This window comes from Battus philenor, unplaced genomic scaffold (genome assembly GCF_028537555.1).
Source record: "Battus philenor isolate CCGP_79_NKW_IND1 unplaced genomic scaffold, ilBatPhil1.0.hap1 SCAF_14, whole genome shotgun sequence".
In the NCBI taxonomy this organism is placed as follows: Eukaryota; Metazoa; Arthropoda; class Insecta; order Lepidoptera; family Papilionidae; genus Battus; species Battus philenor.
In genome coordinates, this window is record NW_027181676.1 from 11,598,377 (window position 1) to 11,616,534 (window position 18,158).

Below are 18,158 nucleotides of genomic sequence, written 5' to 3' on the forward strand. Positions count from 1 at the left end.
GGTGGAGCCCGCAAAACTGGCCAGGAATATCGGAGACCCCGGCGTCGTAAAACCAGAAGTGCTTGCATTCAGATCTAAAAACTTAGCATTTGCGAACTTGAAAAGAAAATTTTAAAATATTTAGTCTGTTGTTTGAAAATTAGTAGGTGATATTGATTGTTTGTCTAAATGGTAGGTTTATTTCGTAGACTATCAAGTTTGTTGTCCGAACAATAATATCGAAAGATTATCCGCATAAAAGAAAACTTATAAAAAATCGCAAACAAATTGTGTTGTACAAGTATCTATGAAAAATATTTTTGTCGCAGTGAATGGCGATTTGTCAATGGCGCAGATCAGACACGTATGAAAAAATGATCTCTTTGCTTCTCCTAAGAAAACATCATCAAACTCGTTAAAATAAACTACACAATATCCGTGGGCAAAATGTTCGCTGTATATTGATGCAGTCTTATTAAGCGTTGCAGTAGTTCTTACCTGCTTTAAGGCCTGTTATACAAGGGCACTTGCGCACTTTTTCTTAACTGTATGTTAAACATGTCGTTAAAAGTGCAAACTTGTACATGGAACGACGAAGCTATCGCTCGAGACAATTGACAAGTGCTGCCTAGTTTGGATTGTTTTGTTGTAAGTTATGGATGTGTTGATCATGAATCCTTAATAGAAAAAGATATTCGTTTTATGCCGTGTATTTAGAAATTTAAAGATAAAAAGACGCGGCTCGCTAAGGGCAGACAAAGCGTATGCGCCGACGGCAAGAAGCTCGCACTGTGATTCATACACCACTGATAACTGTGCCTACACACAGTGAATTAACCATCGATTTCGTCAGTGTGAGCACTCTCAGGCATCCTTGAGACGGAATGCTTCTTATCTCAGGTCACGTCCTTCCAGGAAAGTCTTGGTCGATGATTTAACGAGTTACCTCCACAATGAGTGCTTGTAGTGAGTGTAAAGTGTTGCCGATATTGTGAGGCGCGTCACCACCCGCACAGAGTCCACCCATCGGGTAGGTGATTGAGAACAGACCCTCCATCTCTTTCCCTCGACAATTAGTCTTATTCAGGTTGCTTCCGAGCTGGCCGAAGTAGTCGAAGTAGTCGACTACTTCGGCCAGCAAATTTTTTCGACAAATTGACCTAAGAGCTCGGCGACTTCCTACACGTGAAATTGTAGTATGTAGCGACCCGAACCGAGGTCTCCCTGGGGGACTCCCAGGGAGGACTCCACCTGCGTTACCTTTAGAGAAGTGTGCGCATTTTATAGTTTTGTGTGCATTAAATCAAGCGAAATTACGAGGCGATTTTTGTCCAGTACTTTTGCTTACTAGTACTATCTCATAGTTATAGGGGACAATCTAAAATGCAAGTCATGATGTTTATGTCTAAGAAGTACTACATTACGTTAGTCATGTCACTGTGTGTAAGCAGGCAATTTGTCAGTAGTACAGATGTATTGTCGTGGCACGGTATTTATTTGTTCTCAATAAAACACTGATTATTTTTAAAAATGTTTTAATAATCTTATCTACAGTAACACGTTAAATTTCTCAATAAAAGTTAGTACAAAATATTATTTAGTCGCCTACGCAAATTTACAATCGTCTAATATTAAAGTCCGTCGCCGTTGAGTATCATCGTCTTTATATTTTCGTCTCCGTGACGAGTGCAGGCGTGTAGACCGCGGCAAGAGAAGGGTATCTAAATCGAAAATATTTACAAAAGTCGAAAATCTAAATAAATATTAGGTTCTATCGAATTTGGTAATGTTACAACTCTATGGTCTTCCCGTGTTGGTTTATGTTCTTCATATTCTTGTTGCAAAGCTCCAGTTCGAGCCGCAAGCCGTCCACTTCCGCCTCGAGTGTGCGGGACTTTTTGAACATCTGCACGTAGTTGAGTTGTAATTGCTTCTGATATCGAAGCACTTTGTCCTTTTCTTCGGACCACTTTCTCCTTTCGTTGTTGAACTGGGCCTCTTTAGTTTCGAGTTCGCACTTGAGTCTCTCGGCCATGGCGCTGGCGGGGCAAGGCTCGGCGCACGCGTCCGGGAGCTCCCCGTTCAGTCGCTGTACCTCGGCGTCCTCTAGAGCGCTGTCACTCGAGTTCCAGTGGTATTCGTTCGACTTGCAGACGTCGTAAATTCCACGCATGGTCCGCCCGCATTCTATTCCCTCGTAACCGCTGAGGGAGACGTCGGACAATTCCTGCCTTAGCTCTTTTAATTCATTTTTAAGTCTTTCGATTTCGTTCTTGTTACTCTCTTTTGTCTTGTTCATCTCAGCGACGCTCTCCACGAGGTCGCCGGTCAGTCTGTCTACCTCGGACTGCAGTCGGCTCACCGATTTCTCTTTCTCCTCTAGCTCTGAGCGCAGCCTCATGATATCCTTCTCTTTTTTATCTAGCGCTTCTCTCAGCTGGCGACAGTCTGCTTTCAATGTAAGATATTCATGTCCTTTCGCCGTTTGTTCATTCTGCGAAGATAAGATTGGCAAATTCAAGTTAAAAGTATATACATACACAAGCTAACAATAGCTTAATAAGCCATGGAGGGGGTGATTTTGGGATTTCTTCACAAGATCAGAAATGAGGAGATCCATAGATGAACATAAGTAACGGACATGGCCCGGCCAGAGCCTAGATAGATGACCTAAGGATCTTTAAGGTTCTGAATTGGAGACTACGGATTTGCAAGCTCGGTGTAAGACGAGGAGAACAGACGATCTAGCTGCCTACCGGTCCTACTGAAACTCTATGGGAGAGGCCTATGTTCAGCTGTGGATGTCCTACGGCTGAAATGATGATGATATGTTATCATGCACAAGGTCCAGAATTAAATTACATATCGTGTAATTTTCTTTCTAGTGACATTTTGATTGAACTTCAGTGTTCTTTTAATGTGATAATCATAATATAGTCAGCCGATCCGCCCACTTTAAAGCATAGATCTATACTAATAACTATTATAGCTGTGACAATAGATCTATCTATTTACACAATACATGTAACTAAATTTATTATTCATAAAAAAAAATTCACAATAGTGACACTGATATGAATTTTTAATGTATTGCGGGTGTGATTCAAGTAAGAATCACACTTTATTTTAAGAAAACATACAGAAAAAAAAAGACACAAAATAAAATAAAAAAACTATACACTTATTTAATGTTACCACCGATACAAATTTTATATCAAATCATTTGATTAAATCAAATTGTTCTTGTGCAGTTTTGGTTTACAAACAATAATTGTGAAATTCTTGAGGAAATGGTATACTGTGATACAAAAACAGACAGGGTAATACATATGTACATATATATCTCTCTAATAGGAAGCTTGTGCCTTAACAATGGGAACTAAATAACATTGATAACAATAGCAAAGGTAAAAAAAAAGCAGTTGACGCCTGCGAATAAAAAATAGCAATTGTTATCAGAAACGCTATTTTGTCATTACGACATTATACCGATTGTGTTGCTAGTTAGGAAAACTCATACAAGAGCCGGTAAGAACAATTATAAATCGAAGTTTAATTGAGAGATACTTTTTTATAGTAGTTGTTGGACTCGCATATAGTATACAAAGAGTCGTATCCGAGTAGTCGTACTCGTATTTAAGTTGTAAAAGTTTACCTGCGCCTCTTTGAGTTGGGTCTTGAGCAGCGCGATCTCGCCGGCGCGCTGGCATAGGCTCCACTCGGTCTCCTCGAGGCGTTGGCGCAACAACGCGCGGTCTCGACGCACACGAGCTAGTTCGGCCTCACGCTCGTCGCGGCGGCTGCTGTAGCTCTGCAGCATCAGCGCTCTCGGCGCACGCACGCGCACCTCGTGCCCGCGCAGTCGCTCAGCCGTGCTGTGGACAATGTTCTTAAATAAGTATTTCTTTCTTTTGCTACAAAATCAGAATCTTGACATATTCTTTGCTTCCTTGGTCTCTGCTGGATTTTTGTTAAAATTTTAAATGGATCATAGTTTCATTAAAGTACAGTTTAGAATCATCAATCTGTCAAGAATCACACAAGTTTTAATCATCATAAATCATCCTAATCAAAAAGGCATCCCTTATAGATCGCCACGATGTCCAATCTTAGCAAATATATAGTCCACCTTTAATACAAGGTGATTGTTTACAGCCGTAAAAGCTTATTATATATATATTATATATATTATAATATATAGAAATGCAGTCTTTAGGGGTCCTCGAGTGGCGATGACTAGCCGGTAGATGTGGTGTAAATAGGCCCTCCACTAGCTAACTTTGATGACGGAATTTTGAAAACGCTTTTTCTTACTATGTTAACAATACGTGTGATCATTGATTTTTGTATATTGTACTGTACTTTTGATTGACATTATAGAAGTTATACATTCACCCTTTTAAAATTTGTACACGTATAAGCAATCATCCTGTATAGATAATTTTTTGGCTCCTTATTATAGGGGCAACACGTTATCCCCCACCGTGTGGAAAGTCAGGGTTCTACAATTAGTTTTTAGGGTTAATAATTGTTTCATGATTTACATTTATTTCTTTTTTTATGAGTCATATTATCTTGCACTCTTTCTTCTTTTACACGTCACAAATTCTTGTTATTCTTTCTTTACTTTACATACATAGTTTTCCATTCATCATTCATCTCATTTCTTATATCTTATGTCTATTTATTGCGTCTTATGCATAATCCCTAGGTGTATGTTATGTTGTGCAGGTATTAGATATGTAAACATTGTAATTAGTCTAAGTACCTGTAGTCATGTTGATCTCTCTCCAGTTCTGAGACGCCAGAATCTGCTGGAGAAGGTGCCGGCACAGGCTCCTTGCTATCGGCGCTGACGCCCAAACTAGATTTTGTCCTGAAATAATAAAATTATAAATTAACTACGAAATTACTTGACACGAAATGTGCATTCAAAAGATATATTTTTTAACACAGTTATATCATTCCTTTGAGATTGATTTAACTTATCATATTTAAGTTATTTGAATGTAAAGTTAATAAATCTGCCCCCTTGACTCATTTATCTTTATTTAATAAATATGAGAATATTGCATGCTATTTAAACTGGTTAGCTCAGGGAGCTATGTAAGCGATGAGACGGCAAAGGGCGCACACGTGATATTTCAGAACGAATTGACATTAGCCTTGCCCTGCTGTTCCCGAATCATAGGAAGCACGCCGGACTATGAGCAAGACTTAAACTGTTAATAAGTGCAGTGTCTTCGTTGTTATTATTAGTTAATTAATGCTAATTATTACTATATTGCATCGGTGTTGGGCGGTGTTAGCTGTTCTAATAGTTTTTTTTTATTTTGGCTATGGATTATCCTTCATAATATCTTTTCTCATCCTTCTTAATATCTTCCATTATTTTCTCTTTTTTTCACAATACTTCCTTCCTTTTCATATCTTTCCAGTTCAGTTTAATATTAATATTGTTTTGTTTCCTTCTTTTCTACCTATTACAGTTTCATCGGACTCAAGGTTATTACACTGTACTGTTTCGAAAGAAGTTAGTGCTTAGTAGCCCTAAGGCTTGTTCGGATAAGAGTCCACAGAGCGGAAGGGTCCATGAACTAGGGCCAATACAAAACAATCAGGACCTCATATTACGTAATAGCAAATGATAGTGGGAGGCAATATACTACTAGTGTAATCTCTCGACGCCGTCTGAAGTAACGTTCTGACATATATATAAATTCAAGCGATTTCTAGTATTCATATACGAACTGGCATAGTGTAACGATTACCTTATTTCTAAGAAGACAATTATAACAATTGTACACAAAAAGTATAAAAGTAAAGATTAATAAATGATAATAAATTTAGAAGGCTCCGGTGGCGAATTTATATGGGCTAATTAGGAAAAAGTATCTCGTGATCAGTTGAGTCTCGGCCGCCACTGATTCGTGTACTACATCGCTAACGGTGCTGTACTCGAGACAGACTCGGGCAGGGTTGCCAAAACATAGCTTTACTAATTTATTTTATGTAATTAATTAAAATAATTAATAATTGTGCTGAACTTTGAGGCATAAGCCTTTTAGCAGGCGTCTATCGGCTGACATGATAATTATGATGAAGTAATTCAGGAAGTATAATAAAAAAATATTTTTTTTTACTATATATACGATAATCTAGTTAATGTACCAATACAAGCAATAACACATGCTTGTTATATAAAAGCATCATATATAGATTATTTATAATATGATCAACATTTTGAACCTGGGAATATATGGAGAAAGTTGGTACTAATAATACTGTATACAAATATATATATATAAAGATATTTTTTATTAATGTTTTGTCGTTTCGAATGAGGTCACAGGGGAGCTCTGTCCGGTTCTATATCCTACTACCTATCGATTCTACTTTTAATTGGGTTCTTCTGGCATTATTTTCGTGCTGCACTCAAGTGGAACAGTAAATGTGTTTAAATGGAAAATAATATGAATATCATAATATTATAACAATAAGATTAATAACAATAAGAAAATCAATAAATATTTCCAGCCAATATACTTAGTCTGACCCTAAATATTGTTACAAAGAAAACCTTTTTTTATTGTACGTAACATTCATTACTATCATAGTGTGTTAGTTTACTACATTAATATGAAACCAATGCTTAAGTTAAAAGCTTTCCGTGTGAACTTCATTGGCTGTAATGTAGTCCTTTAATGATTGCTTGGCCAAATTCTGGATTGTCAATCGTTTGCCGTGCTTTAGGAACTTCAAATTATCATGAAGTTAAAAGCAAGTCTTACTCTTTAAAACTGGACATAATTCATAAAACCAATGCTTAAGTTAAATCTTTCCGTGTGGACTTGATTGGCTGCAATGCAGTCCTTTAAAGGTTGCATGGCAAAATTCTGGATTGTCAATCGTTTGTCGTGCTTTAGGAACTTCAAATTATCATGAAGTTAAAAGCAAGTCTTAAGACATAATTCATAATCTAGTGGATTGAAATCGAGACTAGATGTCGGCCAGTTTTTACCTCTGATGTAGTCCGGAAGGTATGTTTTTAAGCAAGATTGGGTTGATCGAACTTTATGACACGGCGCCGAGTCTACGTTAGCGATATCGGCTACGATGACATTACACTCTTTGAAAACGTTTCTCCGTTAAATATATATAAATATAAATAATAATTTTTATCGATAGATCAGTCCTGTAGTAAGAGAAGCTGTAAAAATATACTCTATATACGCCCATGCAATTTACTGTAGCATATATTAGGTAGTTGATAACTTAAATAAACGAAAAATAATTAATCATTTGTTAAAGACTCCCGTGTCAAGGGCCGCCTTAACTCTTCCATTACGTTTCTCGAAGACCTCCAATGTCCGCCTTGTGAGTGGTTCATAAAACTTCGTAAAAATAAAAGTGATCATAAATAAAATGCGACGCATTATATTGGACTCAGATTATTACATATCTAAAACCCTCGTTATGTATTTTAATTTAAAGATTACCATTGATTCTAGTTTTTGTCAAATAAGTAGCTTTAGGCATTTTTGCTCACGACGCATAAATAAAAGATTCAACGGGGACAATATCGTAAACAAATATGTAAATTTACATTTCATCCACGATCTTCTAGAACGTGTGCGAATCTTTTGTCGATGAAAGCTGTATTTCCTTGGTGTATATAAAGTCAGGGAGCAAGAAGCATTTCATAATTTAAATGAAAATCGTAGAATATTATAACGGAAACGGTTAAAGCATTAGACGTTACTGCCGAGTCTTCTTCTGTAGTCTAGTTTTGCAATCAAATACATTTTAATAAATTTTGTGTATATAGCAATGTTCCTGAATATCCACCCACACGAGAGGAACAATAATAAAATCAAGAACGTCCCATAAGCTAATTTATGTTTAAAATACGCGGTAGTTTTTATAAATTTTTAGTTTAATGTATATTTTTACATTTAAGTAATAGTATTTTCAAATTTACACATAATATTTTTTTTTCAAAGAAGTTCATTGCGCCCTGGTAAAATATTGTTATTGCATCACAGTATTATATACTATCAGATGGCCAAGCTTATGGCAACCCTATTTCCGTTTCGTGAAATGCTATCTCCATTGACCTCTTATCTTGAACTCAATACGACACACTGAATTTGTTTAAAATCGCAATTGCCCTGAAACGGTACCGGGCGTATTAAGTATTTTATTAGTTTGTTTATGGCTGTTTCTTTTATACTTGTCTTTTTACTTAACATGCGACGCGGAATAAACGAGTGAGCTGTCCCTTTTGGGTTAATGTTGCACCTTTGACACGGGTGCCTGTTTGAAACGATTAATATGCTCTTTGGATTTTTTTTTACTTTTTTAACTAAACCCAGATGTTGTTTTGTTTATTTATTTATTCGAATGAATATTTTAATTGGAAAGCATATTTGCATTTGTCATGAATTTTGACTAAACATTAATATAAAATTTAACGTAATAATCACGATAACGACGAAATTATTTTAATTAGTACCTCGATTTTATATTCATTATTATAATTATGGATTTCACTAGTTCAAATACGAAATTTATAAAACAATACTGTATATTATACTCTGTGGACTGAGTTAATAGAAGTAAAAATAAATATTATACAATGTTATTGGTTATGGGTGTTAAGGCTTTGTAGCTTTTTGCTGACAGTTGGAATTTCTAATCATTCTGTATAAAGTTATCTGTTTTTATCTGTTTCTATTTATCGCAGTACTAAAAAAAACAATAATTAACTTTAATATGTAGTAATCCAAATTTTATATGATCTTTTTCTTAAAATATTATCAATATGTTATTTATTACTTCTGAAACAATTATTTTTAGAAAGGGTGTATATTATACATTAATTAACAGCAAATGAGTTGTTCATTTACTTCTTTAAAGCTTTTGCACCTATAATCAGCCATCCTGTATATCAATGATGGTTAGTGATAAGGAGCTAAAGATGCATTTACATACATCCATGGTGTGAACCTGCTTTTATGCTCTTATGTTGATTGTACCTGTCTATTATATAAGTTGGTTTGTTAATGGACTTTTTTTTTAATTTATATCTTAATGTCTTTTCTTGAAAAAAAAATACTAACATGTATATGGCCTTTTTGTCGACTAAGAAGACGGTAACATAAATAGCCACAAGTAAATTAATCTTCCTTCATTTCTTCATATTCCTTTAGTATCATTGATAGCGACTACTTGATACAAACTAGAATCGAATCGAGCTCCCGTATTGCATCCTTCAACTTCCACGAGTGTTCTTGACGTCATTTGATTTGCGAAGAACCCAGACTGGCTTTTATTAGATCACTTGAAAACTTTGGTGATGTCCACTGCTATCATCTGTGCTATTTACGTGTTAAACAATAATTAGTTTTAATTATTGTGTATATTATAATTATCTGAATTTTGATAACGCTTTTTTCTACTTAATAAATAGAGTAATATAAACATAATATGAACAAAAAAGGAAATGAATAGGGTGTACTATACATTAATTGAAATCAAACGAGTTATACAACACTTTAAAATTTTACACACTTTAAAATTTTAAACAATTACACTGTGGACTAACTCAGTGTGGGATTCAAAGTACAAAGAGCAACGAATATCATAACATCATAGGTGTGATATAAATCGTTAGAAATTATCTTATCTTAAATTTGTTTCATATTTCACATACTCGTATGCACTTGCTATTTATTTGTAACATCTCCATACATATAGGACGCTAATAACGCAACGTTATAAAGTGGAATATAAATAAGTTAAATTTAAAACTATGTTACTATACAACTTCATGATTGTTAAGATTTTAACTGGATGAAAATGTAATCTGACAAGTCAAACTTGAATTCATAGGTTACTTTGTGCATTAATTATATAGGATTGCACTGTTTACAAACGCACTATAATACTATTATACATTATGATAGCCAACTCGCTTGTTAAGTATGGCGATTATGGTATATTTCTCACAGATATCTTTGGAGAAGTCTTACTCAAGGCATACCACTGCAAGCAGCGGGCGTCTATGGCCTGAAACAGCGACTACGACAAAATATTTTATTGAGCTTAAAGAATTACTCGTCTGAAATGGCAGTGGGCGTGACACATCGCTCGTGTCAACGATGGTCGAAGGGGTCGAAAGTTCCCGAGTGGCAACCACGAGACGGTAGTCGCAGCGCGGATAGAATCACCACTAGTTGGACCGACGACATAGTTGCATTTTACACAGTCGCGATGCGGGCAGCACGAGATCGGTCATCGTGGCGATCTTTGATTGTTTTAGAGTGGACGTATATCGAGTATCATTTTATTCAATGTTCAAATTATACTTTTATTAGTCAATGGTCTTTTTAAAGACGTCTTTACTTTGGCAAGTTGGAGTGTGATATCCACTGCTCGGCATAGGTCTCCACCATAGATTTCTACTTGCTAATTCGTAAGCCTATGTCGGTTACATAAGCTCGTCTACGAAACTCCTCATTTCTCATTCGAACTCGTAGAGAAATCCTTAGTATAATTCTCTCCATAGCTCGTTGACTATAAGTTTTCAAGAAATGTAGTATTTATGTAATTTAAGTATTTTTTTTTCTCCAATTTCACCAAACAATAGATGACGATGCAATGGCAAATTTAAAAAATTTCTAAATCGCATCACCCGTTATTTTTATTGTTGTTTTTCACCGAGTAATTTCTCCATAGAGGCTTTCCGTATGGCCTATGATTATGGTGCGTGGTATAATAGTCAGTAAAAAGAACCCGTCACAGTACGGAGCTCGTCTCGCTTCGTCGGTCGAGCGTGGAGACGCATCTTTAGACTCTTGCGTGTTTTCTTAGGGAGTTATTAACGAATCTTTTATAACGTACACTGTTCAGGCAGCAGTTATTTATGAGAAGGTTGAAGAATATGTACTACCTATAAAATTATGGCTTATATTATAGTATATTGTGGAAGGTGATTGGTTATACGTGGTTAAATGTATTATTATTAGTCAGCTGAGGATCTTCAAGGCATTTACACCTATTTCCAATTACGTTGTATAAAGTCATCACTCTGAATTATTATATTAGGGGTACCGAAAAATAATGTCGTTTCTGTCGACATATTTTACAGAACCGATTGATTTTTACCACTCCGGTGTTACAAATTTGTGTACTAGATGGCAAAAGGTTATTGATAACGAAGGTGAATATATTGTTGATTAGAAATCAAACTTATTAGATCTTGTTAAAGTCGTCGGAAGATGATGGATGTTGACCATTCCAATCGGTACTACAGGAAATATGTCGAGTTCTTTTCTCAGCGGTGAACGTTCTGTAATTGAAATAATAATGATTACGATAAAAACTGTATCGGTCAACAGCACCGAATATAAGACATTTTAAATTTTAAAGAGCTCTATGTATTAGGGGTACCGAAAAGTAATGTCGTTTCTGCGCATATCGATATACGAATGTCATTTGGTAGCTCATTACGTGCTTGGAAGACGTTATATATTGGCAAAAGGTTTTTGATAACGAAGGTGAATATATTGTTGATTAGAAATATAAACTTGTTAAAAATGTAGTAGTGTGAATTTAACTTAAGAAAGCGACATTACTTCCCCCCCCCCCCTAATTTGTAATAAAATTTAATTAATTTTTCTTTTGGAATTCGACAGACCAATAATATCTAGCTGTACAAAGTCTACAGTAAGAGATAGTAAACAAAAATTCTTTTTAATATGTTACTAAATATTATGAAAACGATTTTTGACAAAAAAAAATTATAGTAACTTATATTGTCTTTTATTATTTCTGAAGCTATTGATTTTTGGGTAGGCTGTACATTGATTGACAGTTAATGAGCATTAACCACTTTAAAGCCTTAAAACGTTTAATAATAATTTAATATTATATAATAATAATGAATCACCTGTATTAGAGATTTTCACTTATGAACTGACTTAGGATATCTCGTGGGTACTTGAAAATTAGTAGGACAATATCTTTAGTAGATAAGAGATCAGCTAAGAATGGCTTTAGGAAATTCTTCCCGCAAGGAGAGATGAGTGATGAACATCTGGCAGTACAGTCTCTTGAGATATCATCAGAGATTATAAGGAATAATAATTATTATCTGTAACAGTCGTAAAATCTCTATCGAGTACAATGTTATTTTTGTGAAAGTTTCGCCGTTTTCTCTATTCTTTTATTATGATATTTATTTGATATATATTTGTTCGCAATTATTTTACTTTTTTTAATTTTGTTTAATTACACATAATTAAATATTTTTAATTGCACTCGCAATGTGAATAAAACCTCAGAGAGATATAATTTGATGTATTACACTATCTTGTGAAAGCATCACTATAAATATTTACGATGGACGAATTGTCTTTAGGTGGACCAATGACTTAGTCAAGATTCCAGGCAGCTTAAAACCTTTCAGCAATTAAAAATATTTAATTAAGGTTTTTTTAGACTACCTATGACTTGCAGTCGGTTTCTATGGGCTAAGACGACGATGATGGTAATGACAGGATCACTTGTTAGGTTGGACAATAAATGTAATATATAAAAATGTTCAAAATAAATTAACACGAAAAGTATTATTATAGTTTAGTGAAATCGTAATGAATTAAAATGTGATCCTTAGTAGTTATCGATATAGTCCAGTGATATGGAAAGTTGAATTGGAGGTAGATAGGCCACATGGCACATGGAACTGATGTCCGCTGGGACTTTAAGGTAATTTTGCGTAGACATGTTGCGGAAGGCGTTTATAATATACCCACGAGGAGGACAGACGTACTTATTAAGGTTGTATTCTGACAACTTTTATAAGTACGTTATCAACCGTTAAGTTCGGATCCAAACTAGATAATACCCGTAGAAATTTAGAGACGCGTCTGCACTTATTAAAGGGCTTATAAGGCTGGTCATTGTGAACAAGAATTTATATTTTAATTGATCAATGGTCGTGGCTAAGCCTCTATTTTCATAAAGCGAACACAGTGTTATTGGGTGAAAGTAGATTTCTTCCGATCTCTATCGTAAGTCATCTTGGTTTCATAGTATGTACAATTAATGTTATCGTTGTTTAAATATGTCCGGAAATTAAGGAAATAAATGCAGATACGCTCTAAATGTTAAAAATGTTGAGTGCCGTTCTAAATATCATAACTACACAAGACGAAAACATTTTAAATTTGGAATATGTTATCGTCACGGTCAATTCACTTCACAGTTGGTTTGTTTGGAAAAGGAATTAAAAGTATTATCTTTTTAATGAATATATCTACGATATATCTAGCAAGGTTAAACACTTCAAAAATAGCGTATTACTTAATATTACGTAATTATAAAATTATCAATACGTAACGTTATATTGGTGAAAAAGCTCTCAAATAGTGAATGTATAGTTCATTTGTTATCAAGAAATATATGGTAAAACATATCGAAAAATCAATAGTAGCAGATATAGTAAATAACAAAATGATAATATAATAAGAAAAATCGTTTACAAATTTCAGATTACTATACATTTAGATTGATTATCGTTTACTATCTACTCTGATGATTTTGTACCAGAGGTAATCAGCCTTTTTTATACTCGTAAGGAAATGCATGGGATACCCCTCCGCTGCGGGGGCAACGAAAGGGTTATGCCGGAATCCTACAGGCTTTTTTTTAACTTTGCGCAGAGGCAATATCGTAACTAATGAGGTTAATCCGAGAAGCGATTATTGCTAGAAGTTACCAGCCTTTGTTATCGTAATAGAAAAAAAAACTTTGACTTTTACACTCATAAACAATCACCCTCGATATTTACTATTGTCAGGGAGAAAAAAAATTATTGGCGCCGGTATATACCGAAAATATTGTGAAAATATTCTGCGGTCACATTGATACTATATACTATATTTAATAGAAACCAACTCCATAGTTTCTTACAGAGTTTAATTGCTTGGGGAAAATATGTATCCGATTATGCATTTTTTGTTTATGACACTTGATATAGAACCCAAGTCAACGAAAATAAACTTAGTAAAACACTCGACAATGTTATAACGAATAAATCATTGTTACATTAGGAGCCTTGACTCAATCAATTAGCGAACAAGTCCTTGGCGTGTTCAGCCAGTCGCGAGGAATGAATGAGTTTAGTACTAAAACATGTTGCAACGTAACAAGAAATATAGGTCACAAGCCATCATCAGCGGACCGATCCTAATTAGTTTATTGCAGTTAGGCACATCTAAATTGGCTTTGTGTGACTGTATTTACGTTTTTGTTTAAACATACTACTATAATCTATATTTAATAATTACAACTCTATCATGTCGACAAATGTATTGTATTTTTACTATATTATAAATGTAATCATTTTGTTATGATAAATATTTCAAGGTTACTTTGTACTTTAATAATAATGGTTTTAATAGTAAGTCTATCTAATGGTTTTCTCTGAAATAAATCGCCGTTTGTGACAGAAATTATTTTGTAGACATCCGATTATTTAAAAGTATTTAAGGTGGACGAAAATTATTTTGTGTTAAGTATAAATTACGACACATCGACGGTACTAAGAGAAGAGTTGTCAATAAACTGCCGGCACATTCAGATCTTAAAATAAATTGTTACGATTTTAGTCTAATATAAAAAAAATCTCCGAAAGTATGTTGTATTGGAAATGTAATAATTCTTAATTTTTGACATATATATACTTAAACATTTCTGGCCAACTAAATATAGTATTACAATACAATACCATGTAATGTCTATACATTATCATGTAATCAATTAAAGGAGTTCATTAAACAAAAATTTGTAAAAGAATCCTATATGGGAAGGATATTTTAAACGATAATAAAGCTTGAGAATTATTCATATTGAGAATATTGTATAAGGTACCACAAAAAACCGTCTCAGTTTATTATGAGCTTTTCGCAGATCTGGTCGTATATGAATAGCTTTAAATTTAAGAATGTTAATATAATAAATACAAGTCAGTTCAATTTGATTCAAGTTTCTATTTAATTGGGTTCCTCTGTCAATGAGCTTGTTTGTATAATAATATAAATTAATTACTAAATATTGCGTGATAAAAAGAAGTAAAGAGTCTTTTGAAAATAGAGAATATGTTTTGAATTTATTATCATCATAAAAGCCCATAGACGCCCACTGTGAGACAGCTTTCCGCAAAAATGGCGACGATGATCGGGATCTACTTTGCATCCAGTAACTTTAATTGCGTTTTAAATTACTCAGGGCTAACTGGTCCGGAATTCACGACCTAAAATGTAGCGATGAAACTAGTGTTGTAATACAGATCACGTATAATATTAATTATTCTGTAGGTAGGCGAATGTAAATTAGGTGCGTGTACGCATCGAAGCGTGCTTCCTGGCTATCTCGCAGACTATTGTTGCAGACTCCATGCGGGTCATCAGCGAGAGTGTTGGTTACAACATTAAAGGTTCTTTGCAATTTGCTTACGAAATCTGTATCGTAGATCACAAATTTACAATCATGAAACAATTGATCATTTTCTACAGTATGAAATTAACAGACTAACAGTTCTTTCATCATCATTACTTCAACTGAAATTTATATTGCTGGTAGCGACTTAGTTCCAGTATTTTCCGATGATCTTAACAGGATCCGCTGTCCACCTTGTCGGTAGATGTTTCACTCTGTGCTCAACGATTCGTGGTCTTTGCTCCAAAAAAGTATTATTTGAAAATCTACATATGTAAAAGCCAATGTCGATATTTACATCAAATTCCGAGCGCGCGGATATAATATTGTCTTTGACATTTAGTCCCCCCAATAGCGACAATAGATCTTGTTAAAGTCGTCGGAAGATGGATGTTGACTCTTCCAATTGGTACTACTAAATCTGTTGAGTTCTTTTTTCCGCGGTGAAGGTTCTATAATTGAAATAATAATGATTACGATAAAAGCTGTATCGGTCAACAGCACCGAATATAAGACATTTTAAATTTTAAAGCTTTCTATGTATTAGGGGTACCGAAAAGTAATGTTGTTTCTGCGCATGTCAATATTTGTTTGTTATTTGGTAGCTCAATACGTACTGTGTATACGTTATATTTTGGCAAAAGGCTTTTGATAACGAAGGTGAAAATATTGTTGAAGAAATAAAAACTTGTTAAGAATGTAGTCGTGTGAATTTAATTTAAGAAAGCGGCATTACTTTCTGGCTCCCCTAATATGTATGACATTGATCGGACATAAACACTGTTTCGGAGTCACGTCAATCGCGTGTTGTAGCATTAGCACGCGTAGCGTTCGTGAACGGCTGCACGAAATTGTCGTAGACATTGGATTCATTGTTATTTCCTTGTATTTACCTCGACCGTGCTGCTTCAATGTCGCTAGCTGAAAAAAACTACGAATGCAATTTACTTTCTACATATGATTTGCATGTCGTTGAATAATGTATCGGTAGTTTGTGAGAAAAAAATATGTCATTTCCATATCGTTTTTTAAAATAGAAAGTGACAAGACTATAAGGGTATTGACAGGAAACAGAAATAAAATAACGAAGATAATTGGTTATACACATAAAAGTTTGAATGTGCTGTATGACATATTTTCTCTGCTAAAAGGTTTAAAGCTCATCTTTCAATCAACCCGTACAAAATGATCAATTTGAAATATATTACATTTATTTTTTTCTTGTAGTTTAGAATGCGACACACTAGTAACTTCTAGCAATACAAAGTCCGCACAGACAGATGGTAAACAATATTTAATTTTAATATGTAGTAATCCGAAATTTAAAAACACTTTTTCGTACTATTATCATTGTTTTATTTATTATGTACCTTAACCTTTAACTTTAATTTTACTGATCATGAGTTTATTTTTAATTACTTTGTTTAATTTTATTATTACTTTATTTTTATAGCTTGTTAAACAGATTTTCAAATTTCAAATGAAATATAAAAATAAATTTGTTTCCGCAGAACGATGTACTTCCTTTAAGGATTTCTTAAAATAAATTCCGTTCCCCATGTGCGAAGCGAGTGTTATGAAATTAAACATATTCCATTCGTCACAGGGGCTATTAAGTTGCAGTAGGGAATGTGTTATTTTGGGATTTATTCCCTGTCCAAAGTTAACAAAGAGCATTTTGGTGTATTCGTATTTCGAATTTTAAAAGTATGTGAGCATATTTCTTATCTCATATTTACGTAAGATTCCTCATTTTACTAATATGGCCTTTCTATCACGTGAAATCAGTTGGATTTTTGTTGCAGTCCTGCCTTTGAACACTTTGCAAGTAATTTCTGACTCTAACCATCTAAAACCTCTTAATATTGCTTTCTATACTATAAGTTGAAACTTTTTACATAGCCACGACTTGCTTTTGCCCCTACTACAGTAGTTATACGTCATACATATTAAAAAAGATCAAATAATATCAATCTATCAGAGCTATACCTAAGTATAGATAGACATATTTATTTAATAATCTTTATTGTATAGGTTAGAGCAGTCATTTCAGAAAAATGGTGGCCAAGCGGTAGATGACTGATACTTGCGATCGTAGGTAGAGGGTTCGATTCTCAGGATACCATCCTATATAATTCACACTTTGTGTATTAATTAACAAGTTTCCATAGGAGTGACAGCAGCGACCTCTGCGTACCATAATACCTCACTGCGATCGTCAACCCGCTTGCAAAGCGTGGCGATTATGGTGTACCGACCATAGATATCTTTGGGAAAGGCTTATCTTTGCGTATATGGGCTGAAACGACGACGATAATTGTACGTGTAACTAAAGAAATACTTAGATTTATAAATATAAAACAAAAATAAAAGTACAATGGGTAGTCTTATCACTCGAGCCAATTTCTTACTGACACTAAAGTAAGAAAACAGAAGTGGTTTTAGTAGTTTGGAGAAGTGTATACTGATTTTTAATAAATTCGCATATACTGTTAATAATATGTTTAATTTACTTTAATATAAACAGACGAAAGTATAATATATTGTTTTTCACATAACTTGTTCTCTTATATTAAATACTAGCTGTTTTAATAGATTTCGTAACGTTAGAAATCTTTGTTTATCGCAAGTAAAAGTAGAAAATAATACTTTCAAACGTGCAATTTACACAATAA

At 34.2% G+C, this 18,158-nt stretch overlaps 2 protein-coding genes and 1 non-coding gene across 5 annotated transcripts in view; 2 read left to right on the forward strand and 1 right to left on the reverse strand.

Moving 5' to 3' along the window:
• Positions 1-531, forward strand: part of Ir25a (ionotropic receptor 25a) — a 32,860-nt gene extending 32,329 nt beyond the window's left edge. For both annotated transcript variants that reach the window (XM_068761229.1, XM_068761228.1), the window contains exon 12: positions 2-531. In XM_068761229.1, coding sequence (XP_068617330.1) covers positions 2-115 — 114 coding nt within the window. In that variant the 3' untranslated portion in view covers positions 116-531. The remainder of the gene's footprint in view (position 1) is intronic.
• A 1,002-nt stretch (positions 532-1,533) lies between these two features.
• LOC137918431 (leucine zipper putative tumor suppressor 2 homolog) overlaps positions 1,534-18,158 on the reverse strand; it is a 144,657-nt gene continuing 128,032 nt past the window's right edge. For both annotated transcript variants that reach the window (XM_068761234.1, XM_068761235.1), the window contains 3 exons: positions 4,748-4,855; positions 3,635-3,854; positions 1,534-2,473 (listed from right to left, as the gene is read on the reverse strand). In XM_068761234.1, the coding sequence (XP_068617335.1) occupies positions 1,769-2,473; positions 3,635-3,854; positions 4,748-4,855 (1,033 nt within the window). In that variant the 3' untranslated portion in view covers positions 1,534-1,768. The remainder of the gene's footprint in view (positions 2,474-3,634; positions 3,855-4,747; positions 4,856-18,158) is intronic.
• On the forward strand, positions 13,695-13,877 carry LOC137918579 (U4 spliceosomal RNA). Its single transcript, XR_011106701.1, has one exon. It is a non-coding gene; the product is annotated as a U4 spliceosomal RNA (small nuclear RNA).